This window comes from Penaeus monodon, chromosome 10 (assembly GCF_015228065.2).
Source record: "Penaeus monodon isolate SGIC_2016 chromosome 10, NSTDA_Pmon_1, whole genome shotgun sequence".
Lineage (NCBI taxonomy): Eukaryota > Metazoa > Arthropoda > Malacostraca > Decapoda > Penaeidae > Penaeus > Penaeus monodon.
Genome location: NC_051395.1, coordinates 26,542,235 through 26,558,888, shown reverse-complemented (window position 1 = coordinate 26,558,888; position 16,654 = coordinate 26,542,235). Strand labels below are relative to the sequence as shown.

Below are 16,654 nucleotides of genomic sequence, written 5' to 3'. Positions count from 1 at the left end.
CTTAATCACGTTTTCAGTGGCAGAAAAATAATATTTTGTCGTGATTGTAACTATCTGCCCCTGGCTGATAGTCCAGCCATGCCATGTCATGTACGCACATGCCACCCGTCCACAAAGGGCTAAAGGTCAGAAAGAAAAAGAAGAGTTGGAAATTCCAGTTAGTATATACTCCCACCACAATTGTGATAAATATGGAGCTTAAATCCACAAACCATATTCTCCCAGTTACCTCTAGGTCTTATTATGGTTCTAAATGTCTATAATATCGCAGCATCTGCAGCATAAAATCAAACAACTGGATGACGTGTCATTCTGTATCTAACATTTGGAACCAGCCATGACATCTTTCATCCTACCTGGTATTCCACATCTATGGTTTCCCCGGCTTTCACGTTCTCGTAGAAACATTCCTGCGTCCCTGCCTTCACCTCCACCGTCATTTCTCTTTCGATATCCCTGCAGTGCGACAGGGAAATGAGGCAAAGCAATGTGACTAGAGAAGTGAGCTTGTGACTGGCCATTGTTTATACCGAGAGTGAGGGGAAACGAGCCTATAAAGGGAATGTAGAAAATGTTTTAGACATTCGTTTTCATTAGTAAAATTTCTGCTTGACTTATAAAAATCGCCGTGGATAATTTACATATATTCGTCTATTTACCATGAAACGTACTCAACCCATTAGAAGGAGCAAAGTAGAATCGGTGCGAGCGGAGGCAGAGGGCGAGGTGCGGCGCCGAGCCTTCGGCCGAGCGAAGCCAAGGCAGAAGCTCCCCGGTGCGGCTCGGCGGACGCACTGCAGTCGGTGACCCTCTGAACATTTACGGGAAGGAATGGCCAGGAACAGCTACAGAAACTTCTTACGTGTGTTAGAAAAGTGGCCTTTGGACGAGAGCAAGACAGGGGGAAGGTGAGAAAAAGTGGGAGACTTTTATTTATTTTTTTATTTATTTGTCTATTGGAGTGGGGGGCTAAGAATAATTTTAATTTTAATTTTGTATTTTATGTCGAAGTCGTGAGTACCTTGCTGCCATTGCATTATAGGACTTGCACATATATAATAAATAATTTCCGAGCATGAATTTGATTTATTGTCTTCAATTTACGTAATATCAGTTATCTGTGACGTAAGTCTTCTTCCTTCTTTTATAGGGTCTTAGACTTGTATAGTGTATAACCCCCGGATCTATATTCTTCCTTTTTCTTCTTTTATTATCTCTATTAGTTTTTTTTTTTTTTTTTGAGAATATTTTGGTGTATATTAAAATGTGGTACTTCGTTATTGGTGAGAGCTCAGCACCTGATAAATCTATTTGAAGGTTGTTTATTTAGATTCTTTTCAGAGCTTCCAGCAACACTGTTCAGTGAGAATGCAATCTTGAACTTGTAGTATTATGTGTTCTATGTTTTCTTCTTGGTAGTGACACCATCTGCATGATGGGTCATTTACTATTTTTACTTTGTGTAGGTGCTGGTTCAATCTTGTATGTGTTGTTTTCATTCTGGTTATGCAAATGTCTAGTTTTCTGCTTTTCAATCTTGTCCATGGTTGAGGTTCTGTATTTTTAGAAGGTAGCTTTTTGTGTTTAGGAATTTATCTTCTTTCTTCTTTTATAGAGTTTTAGACTTTCTTCTTTTATAGAGTTTTAGACTTCTTATGTCTATATTCCCTGGATCTTGTTTCTTGGAAGCCTCTCTCTGTTGTTTGAAGGAATTAATCCCTGTTTTATATTTATTATTCTTGATCTTTGTAGGAGGATTTTCATGTGTCTTAGTATGTAGTACTACTTAGCAGGAGGTTGATTTTCCCCTGTTATAAATAGTGGGATATTTGTATTAGTTATTTTTATCTTTTTTAATGCCTCTAATAATTTAGTTCTTTCAGAATGGAATCTTGGGCATTGCAATTTTAAGTGTTCAATTGTTTCTTTTGGATATTCACACCATCTGCAATTTGGGTCAGTTTCTAAGTTTAGTTATAAGTAATAGGGATCAAAAAAAATTTCAGAGCCACTCGTCCTGCAGGACGAGCAGTTGCTAAATTCTACTTGTCCTGCATGTTGTGCTACTCATCCTGCATGTTATGCTACTGGTGCTGCATTTCATACATGTTTACAAGATAAAGCTGCAGCCTAAATTGCCTGGTACTTACATTAATACTGTACTGTAGTTTTCTGACTAGAAAAAGATGTTTGTTTTTGCATTTTACATAATAAAGTGACACAATAAAACAATATTTGTCTTTATTTGTTATTTGTTAAAGACACTTCAAGGGAATTGACCATCCGTCTGCATGGTCTAGACTAGTCTTCTTCCTCTGATGATAACTCAACAACCACCTTCTTCTTTCTTGGGCCAGAAAGTTGATGCCCCCCAAGGTGTCTTGTGCCCTTGGTCATGTCCATCCACTTCTGAATGGCTGGTCTTGGCTGAGCTTGGAGAGCTGGTCCATCACAACAGATTCTGACTAGTGATGATAATGAGTTGTACTGCAGGCGGGTTCTCTTGTCAGTTTTGATCAGGTTCATTTTGCTAAAGCCTCGTTCACATTCAGCTGTACTTGGTGATAATGTAAGCATTAGCCGCACAGGACCTCCTTGACTTCGGATTTGTCTAGACTAGCCCTCGCCCAGACCCGTTACAAGGAGGACCTGTGCGAGACTTTTGAGGACGTGTGGACATTAAGGACGGACAGATTACACCGAGGACCAGGAGGAAGAGGATAACAGGGACGAGCAGCCACGAAGATGCACCAGCACAACGCACAAGAACGAGACGACCAGCCAAGTTAGGTTACCCTTGAAGGCACCTCGAGGGCGAAGCGCGAGTAGGTGGCCGAGCAATACGACATACAGAAGTCTATTTCTGTTACCAGTGGACCACGTGGCTGGTTACCACACTGATCCAAATTAGAACCATTCGCTCAGCGAGGGCGTAGGTTACATTTATATCTCACCTCGTTTGACCCAGAGAGTTCGTGACCAGCACCCAACGTGGTAAGGCCGCTTCGCCATCTCCCTCCGGGCAAGCTGACCTGACCCGCATACCGCTATTACCCCTATAAATAGACATGTCTCGTGTGTTCCTATATTGTGTGTCAACTCTTAGAAATAAAGAGTGAAGCTGTATACCAGTATCAATAACACTGCAAGCCAATGTAATAGGGTTCTATACCCGTTATACGGTTTAAGCGCTTCTGTTTAGGATTGCATTTAAGTGTGTTTTCCATTTTACATAGATTTTTTATTCTTATTTGTTTTATTTTTTATTTTTATTTTTTTGTCTTCGTGTATGGTTATGGTATTAGTTATGTTATGCATTTTTTTTGCTGCTTGATCAGCTATTTCATTACCTTTAATATTTTTGTGTGATGGGATCCACTATATTGTAAGTATCTGATTTTGGTTTGTAAGTGTGTATATCAATGCCTGTATTTCAAATGTAATGTGTTTAAAGTTTTTAGGTTTTAAGTTTGATATTAGTTGTAATGCTGATTTTGAATCTGAAAATATTACTGATGTTACTAATCTGTTGTTTTGGATATAGGTAATTCCTTTTTTTATTGCAAAACGTTCTGCCTCTATTACTTCTGTTTCATCGTATATTTTTTTAAATATCAAACCATGGTGGAATAGGTGTTATGTTTGATAACTTTTTTGTTTTTATTGTTATATGTAATTCTTTACAGGTTTCTATTACTCTGTCTACTAAGCTTCTCCTTTCTTTTTGGTGTTATATTCTTCTATATTTGCTGTTACATATCTTTTCTTCTTATTATTTTCGTGTTTTTCTAGTTTTTTCATCATTGGCATACATTCTAGTTCTTTTTGTTTATATTTAATGGTTGTTTCATTTGTAAGAGTGTATAATGCTAAAATTCCCATTTGTTGCCCATTCTTTTATTTGTTTTAATCCTAATTCTAGTTTTTTTTTTTAGCTTCTGCTAGATTTTTATTAATTGCTATAATTGTAATATTGTCTGCATATATTACTTTTTAATAAGGGACTTAGCAGTGAGCTCTGTGGGAGGCCTCTTACTATATTTTCTTCTGCAGTCCTTTTATTACCTATGACTATGTAGTAGATTTTGTTTTTTAAGAAATCAGTGATCCTCTTAAGTGGGGTACCTGTGATTCCAAGTTTTGTTGCTTCTATTATTATTACTTCATGATTGATAGTGTCGATTGCTTTTTCCAAATCTAGGCATGATATTAGAGCATATTTTTTCTCTACAAAAGCTTTATGGATATGAAAGTCTATTATATGTAGAGTATCTGTGGTTGAGCTGTTTGGTCTGAAGCCTGTTAGGTCTTCGTTTAGTTTTTTGTTAATTTCTAACCACCATTTTAGTCTATTAGTTATAATGCTTTCAAATATTTTTCCAAGACATGATATTCTACTAATGAATCTAAGATTTTTTTTCTGTTGGGTCTTTACCCAGTTTTATAATGTTTTTGGTTTTTTTTACTTCCTTCAGGTATTTTCATATTAACCAGTAAAGGTTAAAAAATGTTAAGATTTTTTCTAATACGTTTTGGGGGGCATTTTTTAAAAATTCATATGATAATTCATGTGGTCCATAGGCTTTTCCTTTATTTGATTTTTTTTTTTATACTGAAGTTAATTCTTTTAAAGTGAGGTTTTTACTTATTCCTTCAGTGTTTTGTTGTTCTGTTAAATTCTTTATTTTTGTTTTTGTTAGCAAGTGTTTTGCTTTTTTGTTTATTATTCCTTGAAATTCTTCTTTTAGCAAATAAAGTTTTTGCTTTATATCCTGGATCGGTTGATTATTATCAATTAATGACTAATTCTGTTTTTGCCTTTTTTTTTATGGAATTCCAGATCTCTCTGGTTGGTGTGTTAAAATCTAGTGATGCACAGAAGGTTTCCCAGTTATTCTTTTTTTTTGTTTCTATAATGTTTCTTGCTTTGATTTGTAGTTTCTTGTATTCTATTCTGTTTACCTCATTTAGATTTTTTCTCGTTATTAAATGCTTTATTTCTTTGTTTTATGATTTCTTTACATTTCAGATTCCACCAGGGTTTGCTTGGTTTATTTTTACTAACTTTATTATCATTTTTTTAGACCCATTACTTCTGTTATAGAGTTAATGCCCTTGATGTCTTTGTTATTTAATTCTCCTTGAAAATTCATGCACCCTTCTTTATTGATGCTCCATTTTATTTCTTTTGTATGTGTATGTTGTTATGACTGCTGCCTTTTATTATTATTGGGAGGTGGTCCTACCTGAATTTGTGTTTGTTTTAATTTCTAAATAGCTTAGTTCTGGGGGTTCCTATTTCTATTTTTCTAACTGTTCTGTGTAATGTTCTATTTCTTGTTGTTCTATTCTATTGCAAGGGTTGTAAATCAAAATTAATTTTATCTATTTTGTTTTGTAGCTAATTTTTATAGCTATTGCTTCTATCTTGGTATTTTGTCTTTCACTGAGTTTTATTTTCTTATATTGTATACTGTTATGTATACAAATAGCTAGACCTCTTCCCCTTTGTTCTGTTCTTTCTCTTCTTTCTGTTACATAATTTTGTATTTTAAAATTGTCATTTTTAGTTAACCATATTTCGCTCTGTTTCTGTCTTTATGTTTAAAATGGACCTGGCGTTCCAGAGTATTAATCTATCCATTTACGTATTCCAAAATTTCTTTTATGATTGGGGTTGCTTCTGTTATTGTCTCTGGTATTGTTTTGGTTACTGACTTTTTTTTTTTTTTTTTCCTGGTGTTGGAGTTTTATATAGAGGTATTGGGAGTGTCCATGTTATTGGGGAATTTACTAGTTCTTTGTTTTTCGTGCTTTATTCATGTGTGTGTGTTTGTTCTTTGTTTTTTCAAGCTTTGATTTCACAGATGGATTTAGTGTGTGCTTTTTTTTCTGAGCTAGTGTTATGTTGTGTGTTTGGGTTAATGTTTGAGCAAATGTTTGCATTATGTTTGGGTTTGTCTGTTGTATGCTGTTTGTATTGTCCTCTAGGTGTTGGTAGTTTTCAGTGTTTGGGTTGTGGATATCTGCTGTTGTTAGTGTGGTGTTCTTGCAATTTTTACTGATGTCAAAGTTTCTTAACTACTGGTTGTTTGGTGTTATGTTGTTTTTGTTTATTTCTTGAGCTTTTATATGTGTCAACATGTTCTGTCATATGCTGGGTGATCCTCATTACAGAAAAAACAATAAGAGTAATTTGGACAATCTTTAAATTTGTGACCTTGCTGATTGCAATTACTACATCTGAGTTTGCAAGAAATTATCCCATGTCCATAAATAAGGAGTTTGAAGCATTTTGGAATGGGAAATGTGTACTGGAAAGCTTGGTATGAAGTAGGGCCTATGGCTACTTTGGAGGGTAGTGGTCCTTGGAATGTCATTTTTAGAGCTTTAGTGGGTAGCCGTTTATTTTCTCATTCTGATGATTTACTTAGTTTATTTACTCAGTTTATTTCTCTTATTTGAGTGTCTGGTCCCCAAATGATTTTAATTTTTTCTTAGATTATAATGTTAATTTCAGTTTCCACTGGGGAAATAGTGCCATAGGAGCACCCTTGGTTTCTACTAGAGGACGGTTGCTTACATTGGACTTCTCAGCTTCCAAGGTCATTTATTGCATTCAAAGGTCCAATTTTTTTTTTTTTTTTTTTTACAAATCTTATGGCTTTGCTGTCTTCTAGGATTCTTAAGGAGTTTTATATGATGTTTTTTGAAATTTGGATTTATTTAGAGCACTGTTAATTTTATTGGATTGTTGAAGTTTGAAGGGATTGATTTATTTGTTATGTTAATGAGTACTACATTTTTTTGAGTGGTAACTTGTGTTTCTGATGTGTGGTGTTGGGGTCCTGTGGTTTGCCTGCCGGTTTCTTTGTTACGAACCTGTTTGGAGTATGGGTAATCTTCGCTGTTGCTGTTTCTTCATCTGCTGTTTTTCTGGTGATCGTAAATAATTCCATTCTTATTACCAGGCACATTGCCTGGATCTAGTTCAAAAGTCGAGTTCATAAGCTTTCATTTCACTAAGAGTGGCAAAATTTGTGTTGACTGTTAACAGTACATTGGTTAGCAGTCGAGTCGTGATGTAATTCATTTACTAGATTAAAATTGATTTAACATAAATCCACACCTAAATTATACAGGCCTGCTGTCGCTATAACCCTTCTTCTAGGGGTGCTATATTGTGGTTTCACAAGAGCTGGTTGAGAGTTAACCAGTGGTTGGCACTGTGATAGTGGCATTTTATCAAGTGACTGCCATAGTATCAGCAGCTATTGTGCTTCATCAAAGGAAGGTAGATCTTGCCATATATAAATACTATCTATAAGGATTTTTTTTTTTTTTATTATTATCATCATCATTAGATGCTCAACTAACTCCTCCAAGAAAATCAAAATGAAAGACTGCTTGATTTAAAGTCTAGGGAAGATACCTCAGTCATTTGCTGTTTTTGAATTCTGTTGCGAGGAGTATACCTGCCAGCTCCATCTGTGTAGTGCTGGCCCAATTTTGTATTCTCATATTAACTTGATGTTGTAGTAAGCCATTTTTGTACACAGCTCAAGTACAACCAGCTTTGTATCCAGACTCTATGGATCCGTCGGTGTAACACTCCATGCATCATCGCCCATAGATTCTGTGTGTTCCTGTACCGTTGCTAGTGCAGTTTGTTTCAACACACAGTTATGCACACTGTTTTTTTGTGGTAGACATGTAAGGTGCACGATCAATGTTGAATTCTTCCATGGTGGAATGGATCGACCTTTTGGTATTTTACTAATTGGAACATTGAGTTTTATAATGTTCATGGAGATTTTGTGTATCAGAGAGTGTGTGTGTGTGTGTGTGATTAGTCACATCTACTGAGAGATATGAGGGTTCCCTCAGAGTTTTGACCCCAAATATGGTGGAAATAAATATTCTATCAGAAAATGATGAAAGATTTTCTTTTGCATCAAAATGAAACAAGAGAATAGAGATTTCTCACATATATAATTGAGTTTGAACTAAAATATATGTTATGATAAGCATGGGGGATATTGGTTCTCAAATTGACATCCTTAAATTGCTAGCCTTGTGTTAAGTTTAGAAATTTGCTATTAGAGTACAAAAACAAAAATTGTAACAAAATTTGGATTTTGAGCTTATTCAGTGAGTAAACCCTGTAACCATCCATTCATGTAATGTTATGATTATTATGCTATAAACTAGATATATGATACTTTTTCAGGTATTAAGGGAAATGTCTGCTTACTTTTTCAGGTATTAAGGGAAATGTCTGCTTGTCATTGACCAAAATAATGAAAAAAGAGGAAAGTTCCAGCATACGTTTACTGTTATCCAGCAAAACTCCATCTCTCTTCTAAATTTTAGGACAAAATTGATAAAAATAAATATTATATGATTATACTCTTTTACCCTCCTCCCATCCTGCAAGATTGTCTGTTATTTGTGCATAATTTGCATATAAAGTTGTTTAGTATGGGAAATTTTACAGAATAAGAAAATATAACAGTCCTTGAACTCCGAAAGGCAATTTGGGTGGTAGATCTAGAGGGAAAGTGTTTCCTCATTGCTCATGAATATTCAGTCTCATTATGTCTGTCTCACATTACTCAATTTTGTATATTTAGTGATTTATAATTATGTGCTAAAGACACAAAATGCCAAGTTTAAGAGGAGGAGGGGAGGGACCCAGGAATGTCTACCCTTGTAGCTCCACATGCCCTGCTTTCAAATGCAGATATTTGAAAATGGGGATTTAGCTACATGTTTTGTATAAGCTCTTCAAATTTTTCTACTGATATATATTAGGTTTTCACCATTTGAAAGAGTAATTCATTGGTGATAGTTCAACCCAAAACCAACATGCATGGCATGTATGATCAGTTGCGGAATTATATTTCAGTACACATGCGCGGTCCCAATCTTGTACATCTGGCAACCACCTCGATGTAAACAGCGTAAATAGTATTTTTATGAATGAGGCGAAAACCCTAGGTCGTTTGTAACAAAGAACAGGATTGGTAGAATATAAATAGCCAATAAATGTATTAATATCTGTTTTTAGAATATAAATAGCCAATAAGTGTATTAATATCTGTTTTTAGAAGCGAAATAAGCATTTGATATTTCGTTTTTTTTTTAATAAGTGGTTGCAAAACATGCAGTATAAGTTATCGCTGGCTTTGAAGGGGAATGTTTTTTCAAATGCGACTTTTTGGAATCTATGGAGGTAAGGAGGCATTCCCCCCTTTATATGAACACAACAATTAACAACGATATAACCTCCAGCCGAGTCAGCACCAGCTGACACACGTGAGCGAGTCGGCATTAGTCGGCACAGGCCAGGCTCCCCGCATAGGCATAGCCCGGGCGAGCTTCGCATATCGGACTTATCCTTATATATAGCATCCGGGCTAGTACAGTGGTAACGTGTTGGCCTCTCATCCGAGGGGTCGGCGGTTCGCGTCCCGCCCAGGCGCGAGAAGTTGCAACTGTCGCCCGGAGGTTACTGCTGTGGCTGGGCACCACGGCGGGTAAGGGCTAGTTTCAGCCGAGTCAGCACCAGCTGACACACGTGAGCGATTCGGCATTAGTCGACACAGGCCGGGCTCCCCTCATGGGCATAGCCCCTCTGTGTGTGTGTGTGTGTGTGTGTGTGTGTGTGTGTGTGTGTGTGTGTGTGTGTGTGTGTGTGTGTGTGTGTGTGTGTGTGTGTGTGTGTGTGTGTATAAGACCCATTTCACACACATTTCACACACGGCCCATTTCAACACACACCAAATCTCTCGCAGGGAGGCCCACTAAGAAACCTTAAGTGTTTTCCCTTATCTTCCCATAACCCTAAAGGGCTCCCCTGGGACCACTTGTAGCAGACTCCTTCCCTTACTCTACCGTTGCCATACACGTAACGTTATTAACTTATAAATATATATTTAATACAGTAACACTAGCCTCTACATACCACACCTTTGCTAGACATGGCGACATCCGCAGGCCTTCCGCCTCGCGACGCCGTCCCGTATACACGATCACATCCTCTTCTCCACGCTTCCGAGTACATCGCAACCCTTGTGAGTTTCCTTGTTCAATCTGTTTAAAAGAGGGACAGACATACAGTCTACAGCACGCTGACCGGACTGAATCTCTGTCCGTCTGTTGTACCATTCTCTCTCGTTACAATATACTGCAACAAACAAGCTAGAAGTCTGTTTCACCCGCGCACTTATGTACTTGGTGAGTTACAAAAATATATGTATGATTCGTTTTGTTCATCACGAATACACTTTATCTTGTGCTAAATTCTGATAATGGTTTTCGCTCTCAATATTCCATTAGCCTATGGAGACGCGTCCACATTCGAACAGCTGAGCAAGGAAATGCACGTCAGCTTGTTTCAACTCAAGCAACTACAAGTTAGGTGGTTTGAAGGAAGGGAAATAATCTTACTTCCATTAAGGATGTTCTATGATATCTAAAATCTTAAATGTTTTCATATTTATCCTGAGGGAGTGGGTATATGTTGCTCTCTACTTTTGTAATTTTTATTTATCGTTTGTCAATTCATGTCTATCCACTCTATATGTGTAGGTGTCATTAAATTTGCATATTTATCTACATTTATATATATTCTCTTGATAAGTTTACGAAAGCATAATTTCTTGTTTTATGTATTACATATCGTTGGCTTTAAAGAGTATTTTTCCATACACAGATTATTGGAATTATTTGATTACTGAAATGGAAACCCCTATGGAAGTGAGCCGGCGTTTTTAGTTCCACAAATGATTATAGCTGCACATTATAAATGCAGCTTTCTACAAACAGCTACGTATGGCAGCTGGAAGAAATAGAATATGCAAATTCGGTAAGAGCTTTGCAACTACTCGTTACTTAAGTATCTAGAAGCAGCTAACTGAACAAATAAAGTTAATTATCTTTTAGTCAGATCCAAACACTGATTCAGAAGAAAGAATACGTTATAACTTTCATTATAGAACATTAACTATACGCAAAATCACATTAGGAATACAGTGAATATATAAAGTTTCATCACTGTGAGCATTTGTGCGTGATGAGAAATTAGAGATGCTGACCATTTGCAATTGTTTGACTACTAGTATGCGTAGCGATTCAGAATTATAGTTCTGCATTTCAAACATTTTGAACTACGTTCAGTGAAAAGTAACATGTATTTGTTTACTGAAATACTATCTTGCTTTGTATGAATTGACTAACTGGTAAAACACTTATCATTGGGTTTAAGTCACATGCCTTGCTTAGCCATGGTAAAATCTCGAGGTGGTTTTGGTCACGAAACCATCTCTTAACTACCTTCGACGTGTGTACTGGGCAGTTATCCTGCATGGATACGACCGTTTCTGGGAAAGGCAAGGCATAGCTCCGTACTGACGGGAGAACACTTCTAATAATTCGACATATTTCTCCGAATTGAATCTCCCCTCTGTTTCTACCAGTTCACCAACGCCATGCAGGAATATCCACCCCCACATATTACAAGTCACGTGGCCACTCCTCGCAGTTTCGTAGATGTTTTGTCTATCATATCTGGAAAATATAGAATGAGAGATTAGAACTTAAAATATTAGGGTACATACGGTAGTAATCTATATAGACAGTGATCTTTTCCATACATCATAATACAATAAAAAGGTTAAAGAGGTGAAAAGGTAATTTGCACACCTTGTGTTATCTCTCACATGCACGCGCGCACGCGCACGCACACACAATGGTAAATCGTCTTTATATACTCCATACCCATAATGTGGTTTGCGTTCATGTAATGTTCTATAATGGAGAATATAATGTAGTATGTTTTCTGTTTATTGAAAAAGTGTTTTGTTTAGGTGAAAAGAAAAGTCTCATTTCATTAGTTCGATCAGCTGCTACTAGATGGTGCAGCTTCGAGAAGCACTTGCTAACTTCTCAGTGACTTTGCAGATTTCTATTTGATTTAGCTGCCATACATAGACGATTGAAGTATGAGGCGTTCTCTATATTCAAAAAAAAAAAGCAAATATCATTGTTAATTGTTGTGTTCATATAAAGAGGGAATGCCTCCTTACCTCCATAGATTCCAAAAAGTCGCATTTGAAAAACATTCCCCTTCAAAGCCAGCGATAATCAATACTGCATGTTTTGCAACCACTTGTTAAAAAAACGAAGTATCAAATGCTTATTTCGTTTCTAAAAATAGATATTAATACACTTATTAGCTATATATATTCTACCTGTAATGACCAGATTATATATTATATACCGGTTTATTTGCAAAAGGATACACACACAGGCCGGGCCATAAGTGAAAGGCCCGGGCGAAGCCAGAACTTCGCAAATATCAAGTAAGTAGTAAGCAAAAGGACAAAGGCTTTAGAGAGCTTACAAAATTACTCGAGTTACCCCTTTAAATCCTAACATCTCATTTTCTATACTTGTCAATGGCCGTGGAAGGGAGTCAGAGCACATAGTTATTTAAGCAAACCAGTTTATGTTCAATTACACTAACAAGGTATAATGCGTAAAAATAAAGTATTTCACGAAAGAAAGTTAATAATTATTATTTTACGTTCTTAAAGAGTTTTATGGAACACGACCAAAACCATTTGTATTTACTACTTACACATCTCAGTATTTGTATTTGTAATTCACCGAACAAAGATAGACTATGATACTAGAATAATTATACATTCATTTAATGCTATTTTTTTTAACGGTAGGTTCATGTTTGAGCCGCCGTGGTCACAGCATGATACTTAATTATAATTTTCATGTGATGCTCTTGGAGTGAGTACGTGGTAGGGTCCCCAGTTCCTTTCCACGGAGAGTGTTGGGGTTACCTTTTAGGTAATCATTCTCTCTATTTGTCCGGGATTTGGACCAGCACTGACTTGGGCTGGCTTGGCCACCCAGTGGCTAGGTAGGCCAACTCGTATCCACCTGAGGGGAGACGTGAACATGACACGTGGAGGGGAGACGGGGAGACGCATAGACGCGGAGACAAGCTCTATGAGGGAAAACGTTCCGGACGGAGAGCGTAAGGCTCGCTGTTTATAAATGAGTATAAGACTCATTTTGTCGAACATTACGTTTTACTGTAGAAGCATAAGGCTTCTCACAGTCAAGGCAGCGAATACAAGGTCCGCTGGCCATTTAGTGAGTATAAGACTCGCAAAACAAGGAACCAGTAGGAGGGCTCGGAAATCATAATTTTCGGCGAGTTGAAATAATTAGTGTATGATCTGATGTAATACGAAATTTCTTTATATCAGGTGTTAAGTATTTGTTAGTTATGAATATGTATAACATTTCTCTGTATTAATATGTCTATTATTTTATGTAATTGTAACTAATTGATTTAATTTATATGTTTTCTTATATGTTCGACGCCGTGCCCTTCTCTCTCTCCGATGCTATGTTCGATTCCACCAACTTTCCCTCACTAAACTAACTATCCCACAATCCCTACTTCTTACCTTAGCTTCATCTTCACGATTACCTACTCTTTTCTCCACTCGCATGGATACCCTCCTCTCCCATTCCCCTTTCCCCCATCTCCAACCTCTCCCGTTCTCTGTCCATTCCGTCCCTCCATGGCTTATACCTCACCCCCATATTTGCTCTTCTGTTTTCCTCGACCCACCAAAATCAAATATCCCTCCTACTGTCCTTCTCACACATTTCCTTGACCATGTCTCCACTCATTCCTCTAGTATTCACATATATACTGATGGCTCCAAATCCACCTCCCTGCTGGTTTTGCAGTAATCTTCCCAACTGGTACTTTCAAATACTCCCTTCCTCCTGAATCCAGTGTCCTTACTAAAGAACTGTATGCACTCCTTTTTGCTCTAAAACATATATACTCACTCTCCTCTTCCTCTTTTACAATTTTTACTGACTCCCGTAACTCATTAACTCTAATAAAGTCAATACACACCACCAACCCCCTTGTTTGTAAGATCCAGAACTGGTTGTTCTACCTGTCCACATGCCATAAAACAATCAAATTTTGCTGGGTGCCCAGCCATGTTGGAATCCCCGGCAATGAACAGGCAGATACAGTAGCACACCACGCCGCTATGTCCACATCATACCAACCACGCTTCTCACGTATCCCAGCCACGGAGTATTACCCACACTTTAAGACCTCCTTGTATAATCGATGGCAATCTTTTTGGTCAAGCCTCCGCACTAATAAATTACATTCTGTAAAACTATCAATCTCCTCCTGGTCAGCTCCATTTCATCGGAACAGACATTGGGAGACCGCTCTCACCCGCTTATGCATTGGCCACACCTGTCTAACACACTCCTATCTGATGTCACAATCTGATCCACCCTTATGTTCCTTATGTAATGTTCCCCTTTCAATCCCACACATCCTATTGTCGTGCTCACGTTTTGAAACAACCCATACCTCTGCTTTCCCCCACCTATCCTCCCTTCACCGACCTCCCAAGCTATCAGACATCTTTACAGAATCCCACACTTTCTGCTTCAACAACCTATTCTCTTTCCTCAAACGCATACATATCCTTCATCTAATCTAACTCCTTACCACACCTGACCCTAACTCTTTCACTCACCAATTCCTTTGCCCAGCTTAGACAACTAATCACTAACTCAACCACCCTTCCCTAACATTAACTATAGTGCTGCATGACCTTAGATGTCTAGCACATTTATCTTGCTTTTAACCATTAACCCATTTCTTATATGTTATTTCTTTGTAATTTCTTTGTAATCAGCTCATAAACATTTGGACAAACAAAAGGATGTTTAACTGAATTCCGAAACTTTCCAACCCAGTAATCCTACGTTCCACACTACCAATCTAGCACTTTGTTACAAACAACCTAGGGTTTTCGCCTCATTCATAAAAATACGATTTACGCTATGTTTACATCGAGGTGGTTGCCAGATGTACAAGATTGGGACCCTGCATGTGTACTGAAATATAATTCCAGAACTGTACATACCATGCCAACTGTGACTTTAATTTGTTAATTGTTTGTAAACATAGATGGCACCAATTGTATTAAGTCAGTAATAAGCCAATTACAAGTACTACCTGTCTCACTGTTTCCTTTTTTTATGTTATTTTATATTGCTTTTACTACGCCAATAACATTATACTAATTATAATGTCTATAATAAAAATAACACCATTAATATTCATATCATTAGTATAAGAGACTTTTTCCTGCAAATTCAAGGAAAGGGGAAATCAAGTAAGGTCACAGGGTTTACTGACGGACTCCTCTGTAGCTTTGCACGTGCAGAGATATTTCACAAAAAATCTGAAATGGGCACAGCATTTTCCCTGTGACATTGGTTTAAATTTAAAAAAATATAGATTTCATTAACATTGCTGTGTAAATGACAGTTATATTGAAACTATAGGAAATTATTGATTATCATTTTATAACAAAAATAAAAATAATTACCATTTTATAAATGTACCTTCTATTAGGTAGTGTATGAAGATTTCCTTTTTTCCCCACAGATACAAGTCATCACATATAACATTTTTGGTTTTGTGTTTTAATTACATGTTTATTTTTTACACCTTTTATTTATTATTTGATTTAGCTTTTGCTTGCCAAGAGGAACCCATGTGATTGGAAGCAAAAAAAATGGATATATCAATTTACTTCATGTTAGCTCATGTTGTTGATTGATTATTTGATTAAGTCAGTATTATTTATATTTTTAAGCATATGAAGTTTTTCATTCATTACTGCAGGGACCTGGGAGAACATCTGCGCATCAGAGTGTCAGAAGCATTTAGACTTGGTGATACTACTCCCACAGATGAAGCAGATTGCCAAAGGGTCTGTGCTTCTTTAAATCGCATAGCAAACAATAGTTATTCTATAAGGTTAGTGACTTTTGTCTGGTGAGAAAAATCAAAGCAATTATTTATCTTAAATAATTTTCAAGCATTTCTTTTACTCAGAACTGATTTTTCCCAAGATTGATTTGATATATCTCTAGAATCAGTTCTGATTTTAATAAACAATTACTTTCAGATATCCACGCAAATTAACCAGTACATCAACAGGGGTCACAGTGCAGGAGTGTCATCAGATTACCTCAACAGAGTTTCTAAAAGCAATCGAAGAAAGCGAAAAAGGATTATTATCGGGCATGTTCAAGCAGGGATAATTGTAGTCTCAGTAAATTTTGCTTTATATAGTATACAACTTTTTGATCCACACATAATGGCATCTGTATTAATGAAGAACAATTTGGGGCTGATGAAATGTCCATTTTCTCTTTGCAATCTCTCACTGGAGCACCAAACTCTAAGAATAAAAGTTTCATTATCTATGGTACAAAAAGTCAACCCAAAAAGTACAGGTACATCTCCCAAGTCTCATGCCTCAATTAGCTTGCAGAAACCTTTTGCAAGTGAAATGAGAAATCATAACCCTGTTATGGCAAAGGAAGTGATAGAATATCTTGCTCCAAAAGAAAATCAAGTTTTCCTGGATATGACATTTGGAGCTGGAGGACATTCAAGAAAGATTCTGGAGAAGTCTCCCAAGGTCAGAGTCCTGTGCCTGGATCGAGACCCTCTTGCATATGATCTTGCAAAGGAATTACAAGAGGAATACCCTGGTAGAGT

At 36.9% G+C, this 16,654-nt stretch overlaps 2 protein-coding genes across 3 annotated transcripts; one reads left to right on the top strand and one right to left on the bottom strand.

Moving 5' to 3' along the window:
* Nucleotides 1-303: 303 nt before the first annotated feature.
* LOC119577985 lies at nucleotides 304-834 on the bottom strand. 2 transcript variants are annotated; one of them, XM_037925686.1, is made up of 2 exons: nucleotides 660-834; nucleotides 304-551 (listed from the first exon to the last, which is right to left on the bottom strand). In XM_037925686.1, the coding sequence occupies exons 1-2, from the start codon at nucleotides 817-819 to the stop codon at nucleotides 319-321; spliced, it is 393 nt and encodes a 130-aa protein (XP_037781614.1). In that variant the 5' UTR covers nucleotides 820-834; the 3' UTR covers nucleotides 304-318. The 2 variants fall into 2 exon arrangements, with proteins under 2 accessions (XP_037781614.1, XP_037781616.1); XM_037925688.1 differs by having other exon boundaries at nucleotides 672-834.
* LOC119577986 (ubiquinol-cytochrome-c reductase complex assembly factor 2-like) lies at nucleotides 702-16,391 on the top strand. The gene is made up of 3 exons (XM_037925689.1): nucleotides 702-908; nucleotides 15,770-15,904; nucleotides 16,056-16,391. The coding sequence occupies exons 1-3, from the start codon at nucleotides 832-834 to the stop codon at nucleotides 16,189-16,191; spliced, it is 348 nt and encodes a 115-aa protein (XP_037781617.1). The 5' UTR covers nucleotides 702-831; the 3' UTR covers nucleotides 16,192-16,391.
* Nucleotides 16,392-16,654: the final 263 nt, after the last annotated feature.

Coding starts and splice junctions, on each gene's coding strand:
- LOC119577985 (XM_037925686.1), bottom strand. CDS start 819: ATGTTCAGAGGGTCACCGACTGCAGTGCGTCCGCCGAGCCGCACCGGG. Junction 552..659: donor TGGGTTGAGTACGTTTCATG/GTAAATAGACGA, acceptor TTCCCTTTATAG/GCTCGTTTCCCCTCACTCTC.
- LOC119577986 (XM_037925689.1), top strand. CDS start 832: ATGGCCAGGAACAGCTACAGAAACTTCTTACGTGTGTTAGAAAAGTGG. Junction 909..15,769: donor GAGAGCAAGACAGGGGGAAG/GTGAGAAAAAGT, acceptor TCATTACTGCAG/GGACCTGGGAGAACATCTGC. Junction 15,905..16,055: donor AACAATAGTTATTCTATAAG/GTTAGTGACTTT, acceptor AATTACTTTCAG/ATATCCACGCAAATTAACCA.